The sequence below is a fragment of the Artemia franciscana genome, chromosome 8 (genome assembly GCF_032884065.1).
Source record: "Artemia franciscana chromosome 8, ASM3288406v1, whole genome shotgun sequence".
Taxonomy (NCBI): Eukaryota; Metazoa; Arthropoda; class Branchiopoda; order Anostraca; family Artemiidae; genus Artemia; species Artemia franciscana.
The window spans coordinates 52935261-52953709 of NC_088870.1; the positions used below are offsets into that span (position 1 = coordinate 52935261).

The window sequence follows — 18449 nt, forward strand, 5'->3', positions numbered from 1 at the left end:
TTCCATGCCAAACTAACTGCTAACCTCACGTCATAAACCGCAGCAATATTTTTCTCGTAAATAGAACAAATCACTTTAATTTGCTTATCTGGTACAACTTACAAGAATAGGACCAAAAAGTGTGGATATCTTATAAGAGTGGAAACTGGTGTTGGTATCGACCAGAAAATACTATCAGCCCCTTGTGGTGCTTGGTGACTTTTGGCATTTTTTTCAAACTTTGTAATCGTATAATTGTCACCCTAGCTTTACCAATTATCCAAAAAAACTGATTTTTCTTATTATTACACTGGTGAAAATGCCAAATTTCACCAAATAGTAGATGGCGTGATATTTTATTTCTTGTCGTTAAACCTTCGCTAACGCTCTTCTATTGGCTGAATGCCTTTTGATAATTTATAACGCTGAAGACTGAAAGAATCTGATGATTCAGGCTTCTCAGTAATTAATCTAAGAGCTAAAATTTGGTCGATGTGCTGGTAAACTTATTCGACGAATTATAGGCCTGTGGAAAAATCTATTTGTAAAAGTTAAAGGCCTATTAAAACAGTGGTTCCCAACCGGTGGTACGCGTACCCCAGGGGGTACGCGAAGGTCCCAAAATTAATTTAGTCTACATCTTTAAAACTTGTTTCTGACTCAGTTCCAACATTTCCCTCAAAATCAGATAACATAACCCATTGTACGTAATTCCAGACTCATTTTCAAAACTTTCGCTTTCAGTAACCCGCTAATTTTTCTCCATAGCCGTAAGGTCTCGATGCTAATTTTTCTCCATAGCCGTAAGGTCTCGATTTAAACTCAGCGAGTTCAGTATCTTGTCATCTGTTGAAACACGAAGTTCGTGAATTGTGGTTGCAAACAAAGATGGATAGATTCCTGATCAGGAATAACAAGAAGCCGAATGATGGTACCCAAAACTCTGAACCTGCACCTAAGAAGAAGAAATATGACGAATCATCGGTCAAAGTGCGTCGATATTTGTCAGAATACCTAGGGCTCGGATTTAGTGCGACAAAGTCTGATCCAGTGAATGCACAGCGCGTTCTTTGTGGTCAAGTCTTGGCCAACAGTTCCATGAAACCTGCGCATATGAACCGGCATCTCAGTACTGTGCACCCTTCTCATGTCGGTAAGCCCATAGAGTTTTTCAAGCGTAAACAAGAAGCATTCGCTAGTAACTGTTTGGAAATTGCAAAAGTGGCATCAGTTTCTTCAAAGGCTCTCCGGGCTTCGTATGCTGTTTCATATTTAGTTGCGAAACAGAAAAAACCGCACATCATCGCCGAATGTCTGATATTACCAGCACTAGTGAAAGTCAGTGAAATAATGTTTGACACGAAAACTGCTACTGCCCTTCAGTCTATACCTGTGTCGAACAATACCATTTCAAGAAGGATAGAAGACATTGCAAGCGATATTGTCATGCAGGTTATTGAGCAAATAAAGTTGACGAAGATGTTTGTGTTACAGCTTGACGAAAGCACGGATGTGTCAGGTGAAGCCCAGGTGATCGTCTTTGTTCGATATCAAGATTGTTCTGACATAAGAGAAAATATTCTGTTTTGTCAAAACCTACAGTCAAGAACAACAGGAGAAGAACTATTCAAGGTGATTGACAAATTCTTTGCAGAAGGGGGCATCTTGTGGGACTGGTGTCTGTCAGTTTGCAGTGATGGAGCTGCCGCCCTAACAGGGAAGAATAATGGGCTCATGGCCTGGATAAGCAAGAAAAATCCAAAGGTGAAGTGGTTGCACTGCATCATTCACAGGCAAGCTCTTGCATCGAAAAGGATAAACGCACATCTGCACGAGACACTCAACGAGGCTGTAAAAGTGATCAACTTCATCAAAGCCCGACCATTGAACTCAAGAATGTTCAAGTTGCTGTGCCAAGAGATGGGTTCAGAACATCAACATTTACTTCTGCACACAGAAGTTCGCTGGTTGTCTCGTGGGAAGATTTTAAACAGACTTTTCGAGCTTCGACAAGAAGTTCATATGTTTCTTCTGGAGCAAAAATCTGCATTCAGTTCACTTTTTGAAAACCAGGACTGGGTCTGCAGGCTGGCCTATCTTGCGGATATTTTCGACAAACTGAATGACTTGAATCTGTCAATGCAAGGTTTCCGGACGGACGAACTCTCCCTGAATTCGAAGATGTGTGCTTTCATCAAGAAATTGGAGTTCTGGATTAAAAAGGTTCAAAGAAACAGCGTTAGTGTCTTCCCGACCCTTGACAAGTTTGCGGACGATAGTGAAATTGATAACCTCAACACAATCTGTGATTGTATTCGGGAGCATCTGACAAAGTTGCGAGATGAACTTGTGTCATATTTCCCATCGATTATGAACCAAGATAGAACGCAGGATTGGATCCGAAATCCATTTGTTGAAGACGTGACCTCAAGCTCCGGTCTTAGTGACAAGCTTACAGAGAATCTGATCGAACTTGCCAGTGATCGCGCCTTAGAACTGAAATTCCAAAATGTAACTGTTTCCCAGTTTTGGCTGGAGGTGAAAGGAGAATACAAGGAACTAAGTGAAATCGCCATGTCTGCTTTGTTACCATTCAGATCCACTTACCTTTGTGAAGTGTCATTTTCGGCAATGTCATTGATCAAAACCAAACACAGAAACAGACTGAGTGTACAAAATGACCTTATAATTGCCGTTAGTGACATCGAGCCAAGATTTGATAATATTTTAGCAAAAAAGCAGCCTCAAGTTTCTCATTGATTTTGTACGTACATTTAAGCACCGTCATATTGGACAATAAATCTCGTGTTTTTGAAAATCTGATTTTAGTTAAGAAAAAAGTAAAACAACGATTCTCAAGAAAGGGGTACGCAAACTTTTTGGGCCTTGACTAGGGGTACGCGGACCGAAAAAGGTTGGGAACCACTGTATTAAAAGACCTATCCTGTAAAATTCAAAGCTAAAATTTACGTGTCCAAAAAGTGGTGTGTTACCCTAAACTAAAGCTTTAAAACTCAAAGAAAGTTTCTTTACTGCACTTTCTTTTTTCATAATATAGTGGATGTGTTTTATAAAGGATGGATACTACTTCTTTTGACAAGCCTTTCCATTGTTTATTTTGAAAAATGAGTTTTTAAACCAACCTTTTTTTGTAGAACACCGGAAGCTTAGCGAAGAATTTGAGAAGTCAGAAAATACTCGCCAGTTCATGGAGGCCGAGAAGGAACAATTGAAAGACAAGATTAATGAACTTGACAATTTCAAGGTGTTGTATCTGGAATCCATTGAAAAAGCTGATGAACAAGATTCTGCAGACAAGGTGTGTTCAAACAATTTCTCTGTTCGTATTCTGTTTATATGCCTTTCTTTATTCATTACTTTTAGTTCCTAATTTTTGTCTTTCTATTGTATTACTTTATCACTTCAGTTGTGATGAAAAACTCGAAGCAAATTGTCATACTAGAGAGCCTTGTGGAGACTGTTCTCTTTCTTTTTTTCTTTGTCAGTTTTTTGTCATAAATGTATTTTTCGCTTCTTTGTAATCTTCATCTGTCTATCTTATTCCTTTATTTCTAGGGTTGTGGCAAAATATTTAAAGAAAGCTTTTTTTATAGAAAGTTTCTTTTTATTTCTTTCTATACTTCCTTTGTGACGAAAAACAAATCAAAGGAGAGAAGCTTTTGGCGACTGTTGCCATTTTTGTCAAAGAGAAATTACAGACCGGGACACAAATGACGACTGGGACACCGGGACAGAGGGAATATAAATGACGACCGGGACACTCAAACAGAAATTACAGACTGGGATACCTGACACAAATGACGACCGGGACACAGGGGATATAAATGACGAACAGGACGGGCACACAGTGTTATTTTTCACAATTTTTTTTTCTCTGTCAGTTTCTTTCGTAAATACGTTTCTGTATTCATTCGTTTTCGTTCCATTTTTGTCTATCTATTTTATTCCTTTGTAAGTGAGACAAAATATTCGAAGGAAGGTCTCACTCTTGCAAATCTTGCGGGACTGTTCCCATTTTTTGTCTGTCAATTTTCTTTTCGTTCCCTTCTCTAGTCGTTTAGTTTTTAGTTTTCGTCTTCCCTTTCCTTTCTGTTCTTCTCTATTCTTCCTTTCCATACTTCTTTAGTGACAAAAAATTGAAGCAGAGGAGAGCTTGTGGTGACTGTTCCCGCTTTTTTTTCTGTCATTTTCTTTCATAGATACATTTCTCTATTCATTCGTTTTCGTTCCCAGTCTTGTCTATCTATTTTATGCGTTTGTGAATAGAGTTGTGACAAGATATTCGGAGGAAGTTCTCATTCTTGCGAACCTTAGTTCTTGTCTGTCCTTTCTATTCCTTTATCACTTCTGTTTTGACAAAAAAAAAATGAAACAGAGAACCTTGCAGAGATTGTTCCCAATTTCTTTTCTTTGTTATTTTTTTGTACATGAGTATATTTCTCTATTCATTCCTTGTAGTTCCTAGTTTGTGTATATTTTTTCTGTTCCTTTATTATTACGATTGTGAGAAAATATCTAAGAAACCTGTCGTGCAAGAGAACCTTAGGGAGACTGCTCCTTTAGGCTTGGAGGGGCTGTAGTGGTACAGCCCAGGGGCTGTAAGGTTTGATTTTTTTCTTTCTTTTTTTCTATTTCAGTCCATTATATTCTCTTTTCCATCTCCTTTGTTAATTGTTTTTGCTAATGGTTATTAACGAATGATTGTTCTATGACATAATGTATGGTGTTGTTTGCTGTGTTTTTTTTCTCCTCTCCCCTTTTTTTCTTCTGGTTCTTCTGTTTGGTTTTAGTGATATTGTTTAGTTTAATAATAATTGGTCTCCCACTCTCACAGGCCAAAGAGCCTTTTTGGGGGGTTTAAAGGTTTGTAATTTTTCTATGTTTCCTCTAAATAAATTGATGGGTTGAATGAAATTTAAACCCTTTTTTTGGAGGAGACGTTTCTAGATTTTATTCTTTTCTGTTATTAGATTTCTAGATTATTATTTTGAGGATTGTCATCCGTTAGGTAATCAGAGCCATAGGCAACGTGTTCCTCCTCTTCTTCTTCTTCTTCTGAAGTTCTTCTTCTTCCTATGAAGCTCCTCTTTTCGATGTCTTTAATTTTCTCCTACTATTTCAGGAACAAATTTCTGCAATGAAGCAACACCTGCAGGACAAAGACAAGCTAATAGAAGAGCTGAGAGAAGCCAGGGAAGATCTGAAGAAGAACTTTGAACTCCAATCTCTTGAAATAATTCAATTAAATGAGGAGCTTAAACACTCTCAACAAGCCCCAGAGATTGCCAAAACTAAGACTCCGAAGAAACCTTCAGGTTCTTCTACCAATCCCATTGAGTCAGAAAATCTTATCCGTCAGATGGGAAAACTCAACATCGAGTGTGCCGATCTCAAGAATCAGCTTTTGGTAATTATTGAAGAACGGGATTCTCTTCTCAGGAGGTTAGCAGAAATGGAGAAGACAGATGTGGATCTAGACCGAATTTTAGGTGAAAAGAAGCAACTTGCTGACGGTATTGTCTCTTTAAAAACTGATTATGATATAGTTGATGCTGAACTTGCAGCTGCCTTATCCGACGTTTCACTTTTGAAAGAAGATATTACTAGATTGCAGACTGAAAAGGATACATTATCGAGGGAGAATGAACGACTTGCTAATATTGAGCATCAGCTTAACACAACCCTCACTGAAGTTACATCGCTAAAGGAGGATGCTACTCGATTAAAAACGGAAAATGCACTACTTTTGGAAGATGTGTCACAGCTGAAGCAAGCTTTAAGTGATGTTTCAGCGTTGAAAGAGGTAATTACTCAGCTGAAGACAGAGAATGACAACATTCTGAAGGAGAAGGAAGAGCAGATTTTGAATGATGAGTCTCGCATAGTTAAAGCTCAGCTTGCAGCTGCTTTATCTGACATGTCACTGTTGAAAGAAGAAATTCCTAGATTGCAAACTGAAAAGGATATATTATCAAAGGAGAATGAACGACTCGCTAATATTGAGCTTCAACTAAACATCACTCTCACTGAAATTACATCGCTAAAAGAGGATGCTACTCGATTCAAAACAGAAAATACACTACTTTTGGAAGATGTGTCGCAGCTGAGGCAAGCTCTAAGTGAAGTTTCAGTATTGAAAGAGGAAATTACTCAGCTGAAGACAGAGAATGACAATGTTCTAAAAGAGAAGGAAGAGCAAATTTTGAAGGATGAGTGTCGTCTCAAAGAAGCCTTACTTGAGGTGTCGTCTTTAAAAGAGGAAGCTGCTAAGCTAAATATGGAATGTAGTCGAATTTTAAAAGAAAAGGAAGAGACTGTTGCAAAAAATGAAGAAGAGACTTCATGTCTCAAGTCTTATATTGGAGATCTCCAAACAAAAATTAGTGACATGGAAATTGCTTCAGAATGCCTCAAGAAAGACGTTGAAGACAAAAGCCGCTTGATTGACACTTTAGAAAAGAAACTTGTCAATTTGACAGACAAAGAACGTGAAATTGTGAAGCAAATTGATGACTTAACGTCACTTCGAGAGAAAGTATCAAAATTAGAAAGTGAAAAAACTGAAATTTTAGTAGAAAAAGAGGAAATTTTAGCAAAATCGGGAAATGAAATCCATTCTCTCAAATCTGAAATCATCAGATGTGGTGAAAAGGATACGATACTAAGAGAAGATATAAGGAGACTGAATATAATTATCGACACTAATAAAGTAAGTGGAAAATTCTCTTCTCTCTGTATACTACCCACCAGTCAGGTCCTCGGAGTAGAAGGGTAGATCAGAGAATTTTCTTGTGAGAGGGGTTGGGGAGAGAAAAGTGAACGAATGCGCAGTTTTGGCTGCCATTTTCCAATTTTAAGGAGAAAAAATCTCTGGGGGATTTCAATAAGATTTTGTAATTGTAACACTTAACTGATCTTTATCTAGCTACAAAACTATGTGCCCTAAGAGGGTAGTCAAGCTAGAGGAACCTAAACTTTTAAAACAATTAAAGGTTTAGCGTAAAGAGCGAGGGATTGCGGAGGGGACAACCCATTTCATATACGGAGTAATTTCTGTTCGTTTTAAGTTTTAATGTCGCTCCTTACTTTCAGCTAAAAAAATTAGTTTTTTTTATTTTTGAACTAAAGACATAATGGCGTAGTGTTGGTTATATTGCATTGTCGAAACCTAAGACGAGTCGAAATTATCATACGTAATAAAACATTCGCGGATGGCATACGGTAAAACATCTTAATAGTTCAACATCGTTTGATTCAGCTTTACTGCTACTGCTAAGAACTCACCGCAGAATAATGCCGTGTGAGGACAAAACAGCTACGCACGCCCCTCCTCCATCCCAACCTATTCAAAGCCTCCGTATATTACACCCTCCCAGGAAGTTCCCATTTTCCTTAATTTTTTCTTTGCGACATCCTCCCAACCATATTAAGCTCGACCGGCTTTTCGTTTATTCCTAGATGGTTGGCTGAAAAGGGCAATATTTGGTAAACTGGCATTCAGTCTGTCCCTTTAAACAACCACGTTGTCGATAACCCCAACCATTCTCTGCTGTTAGACGAAACAATTCTAATTAGGAAGTAGAATTAGAATCAAATTAGGCATCAAGCAAATTGTCCGTGAAGCAATTGAAATAAAAAGAAAAAAGTAATAATAACACATCCCAAAATAGAGATTTTTACGAGTAGAAGCTCAACCTTTGCACACAACATTAATTATTTAAAAAAGTATTTAATAAAGATTGAATTAAAATCAGAAGCCAATGAATATGAACTTGTTTCCAAAAGGAATACGAGATTAGAAGCACAAAGGGCCAATATTGAAATAAGGAGATTGCTCCAGTTCTTAATCAAATTCAGTAGCCGGAATGAAGAACTATCTTTTTCCGTCTTGACTGAAACCAAGATGAGGTGAGGAAGCTGAGACTTCTTCAAAACTTATTTTATGATTTTGGTTTAAAATTTATTTTATTGATAAGATTTTTGGAGCAAGTCTGTTTTCTTTTATTTATTTGTATTGTATTTAGCCCCTGACAGCTGTTGCTTACGTAGTCGACACACCCGCTTTGGTTGTATTCACTCTCTTCCCAAATTTCCTCGTTATCTTCTCTTTTTGTGTGTGTGTGTAATACAAATGCTGCTTGGAATATATAAGTAATACTTAAAATGGAATAAGTAAAACTAGCATTATAAACATGCCCTCTTTTCCAATTAAAAAATTGTATTTGTTAATAATGATCAACTTGCGTAACTTAAAGCCCTTGCTCTGCAGGCTGGGGGGGGGGCTAGTCACCTCAAAAAGCATAGCTATTTGAACTTTGGACTATTTTGGACAAAATGGCTATCTTAAAATTTTGATTGGATACATTTGGGCAGACAAGGGTGTAGGGGGTTTGACTGTAAAAACACTCTTAAAACATTTATAATTCCATACTTAAAATAATGCTAGTTTCACTTATAGTGCTTATTGTTTAATGATATTAAATGGCAATTAAAGAAAGTAAATCTGGGTTCATTCTATTTGATGCCTTTTTAAAGGTTAATTGCTTACCAGGTCTGCTATCATCTGGCATTTTATTAGGTTGCCAAATATTATGATGTAAATTTGAAAAATCTGTACTAATAAGTTTATATAATTGGGGCTCAAAAAGTTCCTCTCTATTGAAGGCTAATTTTTGGTGTATATTTTTTATTTCGGCTGCTCTGAAAACTTTTAATAGACCTTTAACAGAAGCAATCATGGAGATATTTTCAAACAAAATAAAATGATGTAGGTTGTCCTACATTTGTTGGGCCGAGGCAGAATAAAAATTCTCGGGCCTTTAGCGTGGCTTGTCGATTTTTCGATTTAAGAATTGTATTCTAACAACCTTTCTCACAACTTGAAGTGGGTTCTACCAATATAGAGACGATGGCAAGAACAGGGTATCCAGTAAATACCACTCCCCTGCATGGGGCTGCTTTTACCCTTCCCATAGTTGTAGATGTTGTGTAGTTTATCTGAGCTACTGAATGCTTTTAAGAATCTTTTTCGGTTGGTCTCCCAATTTTGGAAAATAGGGTAAAATTGTAAAATATTTCTTTTTGACTCCCAATTTTGACTGCAATGCTTTCAATTAGAGATTGTGTTGTTTTAGTATCTTTTACTGCTTTTTTAACCTTTTCTCTATAATGATTCCAGTAAATTTATTGGATATCCATCAAACAGTACGTGTTGACAATTGTAAGTAAAGAGGGACGTGGTTCATTAGTAACCGAAACTCAAAATCGGAATTTTGATACCGATAGATATATCAAAGAATCGGTTTATTACTCTGATGACAAGTATATAAGTTTCATTAAGTTTAGTGTTACACATCAAGGGTTACGAGTCTGAGAAAATTTGTGTTTTTTTTCGATCAAAATTTTGAGATCGCTATTTTCTTCACCATAGTTGAAAGGTCCAATAAAACCCTGTCTTTGGACTTTACATGGCCCCCAATAACACCAGGGGAAAGGTATTTAAGTTTAAAAATTTGTCCATTGCTTACGCATAGTATTTGCTTTTGGGAAGTATGTTTACATTTTTTTTGGGGGGGGGGATTTCCAGTTTGGGTTATTTCCACAGGAAAATTTTGCAAGGGTGGGGGAGTTTCCAGAGGGAGAATTTTACACTGAGGGAATTTGCCAGAATTCCAATACAAGATTCTTTTTATACCTCTTGCTTTGTCTTTTTTATCTCAATTTAACTCTTGGAGTCGTTAAGGGTAATTGTCCGGGGTAAATTTTCACCGGGATTAAATTGTCTAGAGGATATTTTCGTGGGGAGGGGAATTTCTCCGTGGAGGGGGCTAGATTTCCTGGGATTATTTAAAAAACGATCAGAAATTAAATTTAAAAAATACAAGTTTTTCGAACTGAAAGTAAGGAGTAACATTAACAATTAATATGTATATGAGGGGTCTTGCCCTCTTGTCAATACCTCGCTCTTTGCGCTAAAGTTTTAATTTTGTCCCTATTCTTTAAGAACGACTCCTGAGGCACAAGGGTCGTTTAATCAGAACAATAAGAAGCTTTTTTAAAGGTACTAAAAAATCTTAGTGTAAATAGTGAGATGTCGAGGAGGGGTCAATCCCCTTCATATACGTAATAATTTGTGTTTGTTTTAAGTTTTAATGTTGCTTCTTACTTTCAGTTGAAAAACTTGTTTTTTTTATTCAATTACAAAATAGTATGTATTTTATGCACTCAATTTCTGAGAGGTTTGCTTCACAGAATACCCGCATCGTACAATCAACCAAGGAGATGACCACTCCTTTTTTGCAAAGAGGGGGGGGATAAAGAAATATCTATTATATTGTATGGGTTTTCTACATTTTAAAAACTCAAGACTTGGGGACTTCTTGAAAATTATAACATCTTAATTTAAGCCGCTTAATATAAGCTCCTGTGCCAATTCAGATAGAGCTTTAAGTACGTACATTTCATAGAAATGCGTACATTATAGGCATGGAAGTTACAAGTCGTTGTGTTATTGTTAGTTCAAAGAAGAGGTGGTCTTGGTATGAAGTTTGTCTGCAAATGCACTAAAGAGTAGGAAACAAACCCTTGCAACCAGAAAAATGTAGAATTTAAAAATAAAAACGAAAGTGTTGGCCAGTCATTAGTTATTTATTTCTATTGATGGAAAAATTTCTTTATCATTGCCCTATTCATTTAGGGTCTTAAAAAATGTCGGTTTTTCCATGTAACAGGGAAAAAATTACTTTTCAACTTGCCTACACTTTCATAATTGATACAGAAAATCTGAGTGTCTAAAAACAATACAATATTCTACTGAGTGTATAATAGAAAAAAATTCTGCTGAAAGAGCCAACTAATAAAGAAATGTTTTCAATTCTTTATCATTTCTGTCTTGTTTTACTTTATTTCGTGTTATTTTTTGTACTTATTCGATTGTATGAATTTATTTTCTCTAGGAACAGCTTCAGGAATCGAAGCACAAAGCAGAGACTAGTGAATCAGACGTTACACGGCTGAAGAGTCTCGTTTACAAAATCGACAAAAAGATCACATTATCCCCTGAGGAACTCCTCTATTTTCAAGAGGTAACAGAAACCGAGGAAGAAACCGACAATTTTATGAGCATATCCATGCTGCCGAGTGACATCTCTATAAGAGTTACCAAACCGAGGTTCTTATTCTTTTTTTTTACTAGATTATTCTAGGCACTTTCGTAAAAGATTTTTCTTCTGTTTTTTCGAAAATAGGTAAATTTGGGATTTCGTAAGATCGAACTCATAGTAATTCATATAAAATTATTTTATGCATAACTATTTTAAGTTACAATGAACTTGGTAATTTTACGAAAGAGCAGTAATTAGTTTTATATATAGCTCTTAATTCGTTTGTTTTGTTGTTTTTTAAGTGCAAAAGGTATGTTTTTCTAGTTCACTGACAAGGTTCTGGTATCTTGTAAGAGCATAAACGTTGACTGATGAATAGTCGGAACCAATGAAAAAACTTAAAATTGAAAATAAGTTTAACTACCCCTAAGTGGAACTACCAGTAAGTAAACAAAGATTGGAATATTTAAACCGTTCAAACACGTGGAGTATTGAAAATAAGTGTAAAACCACAATACTCTAAATGACAAAACAATGTGTAGGCGTTTCTCAAACGACGAAATTGCCAGGTTTTAGTTCTAGTTTTGAAAATTTTGCGCTTTGGATTCATCAGCATTTCTCTCCATAATTGCTTCAGTTCTTACAGAAAATTGTATCCATCATAGGAAGGTCTTAAAGGGACTGATTTTACAATTGATCTATTAGTAGGGGAGACGAGGAGGATAAGATTGCTCAGAAAATATGGTTCATTCCAAAGGCGGTTTTATATCTTACCTTTATCTTTTTCTTCTTTATTCTCCGACTAACCAATTTCCTTTTGTCTTTTGAGGAATTTTTTGGAAAGTTTAGGAAATTGTTGGAAATTGAATTGAGTGTGGGTTTTCTGTCCAATGTATATTTAGTGTTTTTGAATAATTTTTGCATGTAAAGTGAACCGACGAATTTTGAAATGGATTTCATTTTATCGTCATGTACTTTCTTTCTAACTTATTCTTTAACATATTATTTGTAGTTTTTTAAAACTTTTTTTCTTCTTTTATGGCTTATTTCTTTTTTTTCTATGATCTACATATGTTTCTGTGAAGGAACAGCGTGTGTTTCTAGGACTTTTGACACAACTAGCGGAGATTTTACCAAATTTTAATGTTTTATTACAAGCTTTTGGGTAGGCAACCACGATTAGAGGCAGAAAAAGCCTTGAAACTTGGAGAAGAAAAAAAATCACAAAAAAGCTTTTCTTACTATTTTGGATTATGGTATTGGTAACGTGAATATACCCCATTGGGATTGAAGAGGTCTTCTCTCATCTTTTTTTTCTTTCTTTTTTTACACCCTTCTCTCGAACCATCTAGTGAATGGTTAAATACTTTATTTTTCAAAGATTTAACTTCTAGTGAGAATGTCTTGTGAAAACCTTAACTAACGATTTATATGGACTTTTAAAAACTCAAGCTCTAATGATCGTAGACTTTTGCAATATTCAGTCGTACACGATGGGTAGAGGGGCCTTCGCGTATGGACGCCAAAATTTTTAATCTCAGTTCTTATATTGATTGTTTACTTCACCTTGTTTTACTGATTCTCCCCCCCCTCTCCCATCTCAAAAAGGAATGCGTGCTAAATCTCCGGGCAGGACTACTAAAAAACATAGCTTAATTGACAGTAATTTTAAATATAATAATAGTATATCACAATATTAATTCTATGCCATTATATAAATTTGGAATCGATGAACATTGAAATAAAAAGTGCGTAACCGATGAAAATTCAAAAATTAAGTGATAAGCTCAAGTATAAAAATGTGTAACATATTCATATGTTGTTTACATGTCTGAGGAGGGTAGAGGATGAAAGAGTATGGGTAACTTACAAAAATGGGAACTGCCGCTAGTGTCGACAAAAAAAAAATCAACGTAATCTAGCGTTTGGGGACAATTGGCAGTTTTTTTTCAGTGTATTAATGAGAATAATTAATTTATTGTGTGTAATTGGTAAAAATTAGTGTAGTAATAAGCGTCTGATCTCAGTTTCTGACAGAAAACGATTACAACGACTGAAGAAATGCCAAGCTAAGCCAAAAGCTAGATGGCGTTGATTTTCCTGCCGACACTAGTGCCAGTTTCCACTCATGAGTTGCCCACACTCTTTCAGGGGAGGGGGATCAGAGCTAGTAAACCCCTTTGAAACGAATATTTAAGCGTGTACAATTTGTTTTCGTTCTAATTCACTATTCCTAAAAAAAAACAGTTTAGGTGCTCTAATGATTTAATCTAGAAATATGCAGTTAAAGTTAAATTTGAAGCAATCCCACCTGATCCCCCTAAATATTCTCTTAGTGTTTCAACTAAGTACTTCTTAACATATTGCAGATATATCTTTTTGACAACGTGGATGCAAGCTGTGTCTTCTGGTTTTTAGCCCCATGTATTCCATATATGATCAATTAATTATGACTAAATCTTTTTTTTTATTTTTCTTGTCTAAAAACATTTTATTTGAAGGAATTGAAAAAAAACTTTAACTTGTTTTATGTAGTTAACGTTAAAATTTGTCACTTTTGATCAAAATAGCAGATAGATGATGTTCCACATTCGTAACATCTGAAACCTTCAGTCTACAGATCGTAATACCAACCGATATTGTTCTTTACTTTTAATTGGAAGCTTTTTTCAATTAAGTTATTACAGCTTGGAGGTTTTCAGTGTCAGATTTACTTTATTATCGTTTCTTTATTATTTAAACCTCCAATAAAGTCTGGAATTTTGATAAAATATCTGAAATTCTTTCACTTCTACAGCCCTGCTCGTGATTCCTCCAAGAGTGTCAGCAAACCCTCTCGTGGTGATGAAGGAAAACGCGGTAGACGAACTAAGACACCGACCCGGAAAGCAATTGAAGCAGATGATGAACTCATACCTCCCACTGGTTAGTTATCTTGTTAATGTACGTAGGAATATAAAAAGATATAAAGCCAGATTGGCTTATCATAATAAAGCTGTAGATTAAAACTTCGAAAAAAGAACGTGTGAAAAACCTGGCAAATCAAACATTTCGTGGTAACAAACGGTAGTAAGGAGCGACCCGGCTCAATAGTAACCGAAACTCTAAAAACGGAATTTTAGTACCAATAGTTACATCAGAAGAATCGCATTTTAATGGTGATTTGAAATATATAAGTTTCATATTTAATCTTGAGGAGGAGGAGTTGAGTTGAGGAGAGCTGTTCCCTCCTTAACGCTTTGCTCTTTATGCTAAAGCGTTTTATTGTTTTAAAAAGTAGAGTTGAGAGAAAGAGTCAAAGTTTAGCGTAAAGAGTGGGGCGTTGAGGAGGGAACAGCCCCTTTCATATATGGATTAATTTCTGTTCGTTTTAAATTTTAATGTTGCTGCTTACTTTCAGTTAAAAAAAAAGTTTTTTTTAATTTAATCAAAACGTTGAAACGAAAGTTTTGCCTGTATGCAGCACGGAATCCTCAGCGTTGAGAAAGTAAGAATTTGAAACACATTTAAAAAAGAAAAAGAAGAGTTTGTCTTTGATTTTAGATTTTATTTTCATTTTTAATTTGTTTTCTTTTAATAATACTTTGTTACACTTAATACGGTATTTTTTTTATAAGGTAATGCGTTCTTTGGAAATATTTCTAACGTTCTGAATTGTTCCAGAATTAATATTTTCTTACCAACCCGGCTACCCAGATGTACTGTACAAAAATGTGTTTTCAGGCTAAAGACGGTCTCATGTTTATTCAAAAAATCCGTCTTTCACGCCAGTTAAATGCTCTTTTTGAGCGTTTTTTAAGGTTAGCTGTTAAACTTGAGAGATTTTCTCATTTTCTTGGATTGTTTTTTTTAAGACTTGTGGACTTACTAGTTCATTTAATATGCTTCTTGATAGTTTGATAAGCAAGTTATCTTTATTCGTTGTCAATGTTTTAGAAATTTAAAATAATTTGCCAAGAATACTCAACCTTTTCTGCGAAAAAGTCAGCTTATCATTTGTTCGAATATGCCCTTAAAACGCTTAGAATTGTCCAACGGGTCCTTAAAAACAGCCTGAAACTAGAAAACTTGTGATTGTTCCTACCTTTTTGTATGTAATTTTTTCAAAATAAATGTTCTTTGAAATTTCGTCTTATTTTCTAAAAATTAAAGCGTCACATTTCTTTAATGTCATTCTAGTTATCCGATTTTCAAATCGAAACTTCAGCCTCTCCAGAGTTTTATGTGGCTGTCAAACTTAAGAGTTTTATTTACTTGTCCAACTTATAATCGTCAAATTATCTTTCTAGCTGATTTCGGGCCCACCCCCCTCCTCTACCCTGAAATCACCCTTTAGTTTCTAGGCACTTCTTATTCAAGACTGCTCAAAATTATTCGTAAACAAACTATTATCATTTGGTCCCCTAAATGTTTTGTTGCTCCCCCGCAAAAAAAAACTGGTATCTCTGGTATAAAGTTGATTGTAGATTTCATTTTGTAAATATTCGTTCGCGAAGTAAAAATATTAACTTCTAAATAGTCAAAAACTAAAATTTAAACTTTTTAGAAATGGTAATATTGACGGGAATAAACTCAAGAACACTCAAGAAACGAGAACACTCAAGAAACGGGAATAAACGAGAACACTCAAGGCTAAAGAGTATAACTAAGATAAGAAATTCAAGCCCGCAAATATGTTAAACTCATAAGATTGCCAAATCGGTTGCCTTTTGGGGTTTTTATTTTCTCTCTTTTTCATGGAGTTTAATAGAGCCATATTGAATTGTATTTGACAGGGGAACTTAATCAGCGGTGGTCTTCTATGACATTTATGTTCTCTATTGAGTACACAATAGAAAGGGTATGTGCAGTAAGTCAAAATGTGTTATATTATGCTGTTAGAAAAGCAGAAACATTGAATAGAAGTAGAAAGGGCATGTGCAGAAAGTCAAAATGTGTTATATTATACTGTTAGAATGTATAGGAAAGCAGAAAAAGCGGATAAACTGGAAAAACGCCAATCAGGTTTTATTTTTTTTTTCTCTCTCTTATTATTTAAAAGTTGTTTGTACAAATAAAAAAAATTGAACCTATTAGACAAAGCAAAGACAATTCTTGATATGAAAACCGTGTGTTCACAACTGCCTATGCAAGCGAGAAAACACATTCTAACCTATTTTGAAAAAAAGCCCTTCAAGTATTTTGATTACCAATTAAAAACAAAAGAACTTTTCCAGTGTTATATTTCTACATGACTTAAGGAGAGAAAAATTCCTCAGAAATATTTGGATATATAGAAGCATTATTCTATATATTGTATATATCTGTATATTCTATATATATTTATATATTCTATATATATATATATATATATTCTATATATATCTATATATAGATATATCTATATATTCTATACACAGGGCCGGATTTGAAGCTTTAACGCTACTTGGCCCGAGCATTTTTGCCGCTCTGTTTTTATGAGATTTTTGGGGAAATACGCGAAAATTCTGAATAGTGGAACCACTGAACACAACATAACTGATCAGCGAAAAATAATGAAAGAGGGAGTTGATATCGAACTCCCGGCTGTCATTCTTGGGAGATATCTGATGGTTTATAAGTGGCCACGGGATTCCTATGTTGTTTAAAATCATTTTTCTGAGAATAGGCAGTGCCATGACGGAGTGCACCTGGCAGCTGGACGATAAATAACATCAGTCCCGTTTTTGCTAAGAAAAAATCACTCAGTGATTTGTTGCGCCCCTAGACCGGGCCTAGTGTGTCTATTGGTAAATCCAGGCCTGTTTATACCTATATATTATATTCTATTTCTGCATAGAGTGTATATCCTATATATAGAATAGGGTTGGACGCATACGGAGGGCATCGGGGTCAAACTTACTCTTGAATTTCTGACTTATTTCGAATTTCTGGGCACTTCTGATAGATGAACACTTTCATTTATTTGTTAATTTTTTTTCTAGAGAAATTGCCTACGCATTTTTTTTTTTGGTACCCGACTGACTGACCGTACCTCAAAGAGTAGACTGTATGAAAAACATGGCTCAATCACGCTTTCTAGGGCTATAATGAGAGAAAAGTTAAGATGGCTAGGGCACGTTCTGCGGATGAAGGATGACAGATTGCCGAAGATAGTCCTTTTTGGCCAACCATCTAGGACTAAACAGAAAGCAGGTCGTATCTGGTTGGGGTGGGAGAGTGTCATAAAGAAATATTTAAGGGAAATAGGAAATTCCTGGGAGGGTGTAAAGAAGGAGGCTTTGATTAGATTGGATGGAGCAGGAGCTTGCGTAGCTGTATTGGCCTCAGGCGGCTTGGAACTGCAGAGAGTTGTTAGTAGTAGTAGTAGTAGTAGTAGTAATAGTAGTCTGGTTCAAATCATGGATAAATTCGTTTCTTGTCAGTGGCCGCCCCTTAAAAAAAGAAGAAAAAAAAGAAACTTGTGTCCATATCTGTACGGACATGATCATTTAAAATGCTTTTGGTCCCGCCTTAACATTCTCAGTTTTTTAGGCGAGTTTGCAAAGTAGTGAATATGAACCTTTTTTCGTTTTAAAATGAGAAGATTAGAATTTAAAGAATGGGAAGGGCTGATATTGAGAGTCTGGAAGCTATTGTTTCTTTTTTTTAAGGATTATTAAGGACCTTGTTAGATTATTGACGGTGACAAGCTTAAGAGGTTTGTTTTGACTCAACAAAATTTACTAGCCTACTAACTAACTAAATGTAAAAAGTTGAACATTGGTAATTGAGATAGGTTAAATAAAAAAAGAAAAAATAAGTGATAACAATGAAGGCTAAACCTAAACTAATCTAGATTTTGTCGTTTCTAGTAAGACGTTTAAGACCAAGAAAAAAAAATGAAGAGGATGTTTCTAAAGTGGAAGCTAGTGAAGAAACGAAAGAAAATCAAGGCGATTCTACTATCCTAACAAGTGAATTCCCAGTTTCACCAACCCCAACCAAGAAACCCCTGGGTCAGGTCCCTAGTCATCAAAGAAGCTATTCACCGTATCGTATGACCCTTTAGATTGTTCCCCAGTCTCTTCTGTCGCTGAAGAGCCGGCACACCGTCTAGTTGAGAAGAAACTGACTCGAAAAGCTTCTAAAAAGTGATTGTGATACACGTGTGACTTTGTGCCAAAAGTGACTTTTATTGTTGTTGCATTGTTTAATTGAATCTGAATGCGTGGAATAAAATTTTACTTTTATAACACATGTATTTTCACTTTTATTTCGCTTTTATAACACATGTATTTTTAAAGGTCATCAAAGGTCAGGACCCTCTAGAAGGAGAGGGAGTGGAGGTAGGTACTTCTAAATACCTTCTCAGGACATACTTTAGCC

At 35.5% G+C, this 18449-nt stretch overlaps 1 protein-coding gene across 1 annotated transcript in view; it reads left to right on the top strand.

The window, feature by feature from the left end:
- LOC136030717 (paramyosin-like) overlaps positions 1 to 18316 on the top strand; it is a 37884-nt gene extending 19568 nt beyond the window's left edge. The window contains exons 8-12 of the mRNA XM_065709788.1: positions 3135 to 3298; positions 5123 to 6709; positions 10956 to 11170; positions 13900 to 14027; positions 17936 to 18316. Coding sequence (XP_065565860.1) covers positions 3135 to 3298; positions 5123 to 6709; positions 10956 to 11170; positions 13900 to 14027; positions 17936 to 18132 — 2291 coding nt within the window. The 3' untranslated portion in view covers positions 18133 to 18316. The remainder of the gene's footprint in view (positions 1 to 3134; positions 3299 to 5122; positions 6710 to 10955; positions 11171 to 13899; positions 14028 to 17935) is intronic.
- The last annotated feature ends 133 nt before the right edge of the window (positions 18317 to 18449 follow it).